The 4,490-nt window shown below is 37.7% G+C and overlaps 1 protein-coding gene across 1 annotated transcript; it reads left to right on the top strand.

Annotated features, from left to right (window-relative positions):
- Positions 1 to 508: 508 nt before the first annotated feature.
- On the top strand, positions 509 to 4,165 carry LOC138989220 (olfactory receptor 5D13-like). Its single transcript, XM_070377119.1, has 2 exons — positions 509 to 860; positions 3,630 to 4,165. Exons 1-2 carry the CDS (start codon positions 509 to 511, stop codon positions 4,163 to 4,165), a joined length of 888 nt encoding a protein of 295 aa, XP_070233220.1.
- Positions 4,166 to 4,490: the final 325 nt, after the last annotated feature.

A 4,490-nucleotide genomic window follows, 5' to 3' on the forward strand; every position in this document is an offset into this window, starting at 1 on the left:
GACCTCTCAGCCTAGAAGGTACATCTGATAGTTACAATTTGTAACCTCACAGACACAGAGGAGGGCTTGGAAACTTGGGACAATAAGATAATAAAATTATCTTATTATCATTTGATAATAAAATTATCAAATGAAGGTGGAACCAGAAAGATAATCCAGATCTCATATACATAGCACCATATTTTCTCCATAAATTGCATATCAAATGATCTCCCAGAGATGCTTTACAGATGACAGCCAATAGGTGTCTGAAGAGATAAAAGTTGTCATAGAAGAAATAAGAAAGTCTTGAAACAAGTATTGGGGCACGAATGTCAAGGACATGGTCCAGAGTTACAGTGACTGCTCTAGTTTTGTGCTAAGAAATTCAGACCACAATCCTTTCATGATTAACAGGTATTAGTATTTATTCCTTTGTAGGTAATTCAGGTCCCCGGAAGATGTTACTTCCTAAATGGATCTCCTCAGGCCTCCCAACAATGTGACTGAATTTGCTTTCTTGGGACTCATGCAGAATCCACACCTACAGAAAATACTTTTCATTGTCTTTCTGTTCATTTTCCTGTTCACTGTGCTGGCCATTCTGCTCATTGTCATCACCATCTCCCTAAGCCCTACACTTTCTGCTCACATATATTTCTTTCTCATTTACTTGGCCTTAACAGATGCTTTTCACACATCTGCCGTTACACCCAAAATGATAATTCCTCTGTTGTACCAAAAAAGAATCACCTCCTGGAGTGACTCCTTGAATCAGATCTTTTTGGCACACTTCCTAGGAGGCTCAGACATCATAGTCCTCACTGTCATGGCCTATAACCGGTATGTGGGCATCTATAAGCCTCTGCACTACACGACCATCCTGCAAAAGGGGCTCTGCCAACTCGGTGGTGGTGGCTTGGACTGGAGGGATCCTATCTGCTGCTGTGCAAATTCTCTTCATGGTTGACTTGACTTTCTGTGGTTTCAATGCCGTTGATCATGTCACATGTGATTTCTTCTCACTCTTGGAAACTGCCTGCAGTGACACAAGATTGGAATGGCAGTGACAGCAAACAGTGGGGCCATGTGTTTGCTCATGTTTTTCCTGCTCCCCATCTCCTGCACAGTCATTTTGAGTTCCCTGAAGTTCTAGAGGAAGATGCCAGGCCCTCTCTGCATGTGGCCCCCGCTGTCAGTAGCGGTGCTCTATTCTGTCCCTGTATATTCTGCTACACACTTCCTGGGACCAGTCACCCTGGGGACAAGTCGGTAGCTGGGCTCTTTACAATCCTCATTCCCATGTTAGATACTATCATTTACACAGTGAGAAACACAGAAGTGAAAAATGCTGTTAGGATTTTGTTGAAGAAGAGAGTAACTTAATTTGTACAAGATGCCAAGTAAGTAATCATTTACACACATAGGGAAAATTGTTCCTGTTGTAGATTGTGAAAGAAAATTTTAAAATTTCGCAGATCACTGACAGAAGAAAACAATGTCCCAAGAATTAACATTTGTTGAATATTTAACAATGACTACACATTTAGGTGAGGGATAGGGAAGACTGGTGAACCGCAGTCCATTGGGTCATTAAGAATTGGATATGACTAGGTGACTGAACAACAACAAGGCATTCATCAAGCATTTTGATAACTTCAGTGCACTTTACCAAGGCTTCAATGTTCATATCCATGGATTCAAAATAGACCTTGGAAAGGATAACAATTACACTCTAGGTGATGATTACAGAATAAGTTTTTTCTCCAGAGTGTTACTGTTGCTCTATTCAATTCTTCATATTGTCACTTGTATGAAATAGGTTTTTCCATAGTACCCTAATTTTAGAACTTCTTTTGTTTTTGCTTAGCCTGTGCTTAAACAAATCAGGGATAGAAACTCTTAGTTAGAAATGTTGAGAAAGACAACATAGTGGAGGTATCCACAGATTTTTTTTTTTTTCTTTGCCCTACAATTTTATGCAATGCATAAAGTGAGAAACTCACAAAAGGAGAAAGGAATAATTTATGATCAATGTCTAATTCCTTTTGTGACACAAACATTAAGCCAGAACTTTGAAATTATTCCTTATTTATACTTATTTTCATAAATATCTCTATGGTTCACAGTTCTTCTTGAATATGAAAGAATTTTTTTTTCATGCCAAAACTTGAGGAGTCATTTGAAACTAGAAGGGTAAACATACTTTATCAAATTTCAAAAGAAAGTCATATGGTAAGAGTCCAAAGCTATTTTTCTGTAGGTCTGATACATATATTTGCATTACATGAACCATTTATTATCTACCAGACACATTCATTTCATTTACTTATCCATGTATTAAACTGGTGTTTTCATTATCATTATCCCCATTTTATAGAGAAGCACATTGATGCCAAAAGTGTTTTATTAACTTACTGAACTTATATCAACTTCAGTTCAATTCAGTTGCTCAGTTGTGTCTGATTCTTTGTGATCTCATGGACTGCAGCATGCCAGGCTTCCCTGTCCATCACCAGCTTCCGGAGTTTACTCAAACTCATGTCCATCTCATCTTTGATGCCATCCAACCATCTCATCCTCTGTTGTACTCTTCTCCTCCTGCCTTCAATCTTTCCCAGCATCAGAATATTTTCTAATGAGTCAGTTCTTCTCATCATGTGGCCAAAGTATTGGAGTTTCAGCTTCAACATCAGTCCTTCCAATGAATATTCAGGACTGATTTCCTTTAGGATGGACTGGATGTATCTCTTTGCAGTCCAACGGACTCTCAAGAGTCTTCTCCAACACCACAGTTCAAAAGCATCAATTCTTCCAGTGCTCAGCTTTCTTTATAGTCCAACTCTCATATCCATACTTCTCCCATAAAGTGTGTCAGGAGTCATTACATTGAAAGACATCTTCCTTTCAAAAGTTGCAGCTGCAAACTTCTAATCCAGGCCTTAAAAAAAAAAAAAAATCAGTCTTTCTTTCAGAAGAAACACAGCTGTCTGTGGTATGTTTAGGTGTATAGACAAGAAAATTATCTGCAATTTTAATGATTCACTTTGTCCTTCAGGAAGATGGTGTTAAATTTGTTGTAGCCTATTTCACATCAGTTCAGTTCAGTTCAATTTAGTCGCTCAGTCATGTCCGATTCCTTGCGACCCCATGAATTGCAGCACACCATGCCTCCCTGTCCATCACCATCTCCTGGAGTGAGAAACTTTTATGTTTCACTTGATTGTCAATCATTTTCCATTCTGATTTTGATGATTTAATTATATAGTAGAGATATTATCATATTGACCATTTGTGTGGAATTATTTTTACAACTTGTGATTTGCTTTTAATTTTTTATACTGTGCAAAATTTTTGGCCATGTAGAAATACTTAACATCTACCTAATCAAGTCTAACACAATTTTCTTTGGCGTTAATTTCTCACATAGAAAGAATTTCCCTATTTCAGTGTCACCACAATATCTTCATATTCTTCCAACATTTAATTTTTAAATTTTCTATTGTTTTATATATTATGTTTAAACTTTTGGGCCACCTATATTGTGTTGTGAGGATTTAAGTTGGTAATACATTTTAATTATTTTTATGGCCATTTTTATAGCTGCCTATAGCAGTTCAACTTCAGCTTCTTCAGTGTTACTGGTTGGGGCATGTCCCAGAAGCTTTGTTCCTTATTGGTAGGTGCATCATACTCTTGGGGTACAGTCTGTTCCCTGACTCTTACCCACTTTTTATCTGAATTGTCCTTTAGAGGAAATAATATCATAAATAACTTTGTCTGTGAGCAGGCGGCCTTTGTTGCTGTTTCCTGCTCTGACCCCTACATTAGCCAGGAGATCATTTTAGTCTCTGCCATGTTTAATGAAATAAGCAGCCTGATGATTATTCTCACCTCCTATATTTTCATTTTTATCACTGTCCTGAAGATGCCTTCAACTGGGGGGCACCACAAACCCTTCTCCACCTGTGCCTCCCACCTGACTGCCATTACCATCTTCCATGGGACCATCCTTTTCCTTTACTGTGTTCCTGACTCCAGAAGTTTGTGGCTCATGGTCAAGGTGGCCTCTTTCTTTTACACAGTGGTCATCCCCATGCTGAACCCAGTGATCTACAGCCTTAGGAACAAAGAGGTGAAAGAGACTGCTAGGAAGCTAGTCAATACCAAATTATTATGTCAATGATTGTAAAATGGCTTAGGTTTGCTTTTTCATTTACAAGAGCACTGTAGAGAACTGTCCAAGTTTTCTAGCATTTTTAATAGCATTTCAAATTCCAATTTTTAGGAAACAAAAGAGTGTACACATTTAACGTAATTCCCTTGTTGATACATCATTCAACAACTTTAGTAAACTGTAGAGAATTAGCAATAAAATACTAAATAACACCTAATTAAAGCCTAGACTATTTAAGTCTCTAGGTAAAGTGTTTGTCATGTAAAGATTTCTTAAGAAAGACACATTACCATTTGGCAGTTCAGGTGAATCTTCTTTTTCTCTTTTCTTTAAG

The sequence above is a fragment of the Bos mutus genome, chromosome 9 (assembly GCF_027580195.1).
Source record: "Bos mutus isolate GX-2022 chromosome 9, NWIPB_WYAK_1.1, whole genome shotgun sequence".
NCBI lineage: Eukaryota > Metazoa > Chordata > Mammalia > Artiodactyla > Bovidae > Bos > Bos mutus.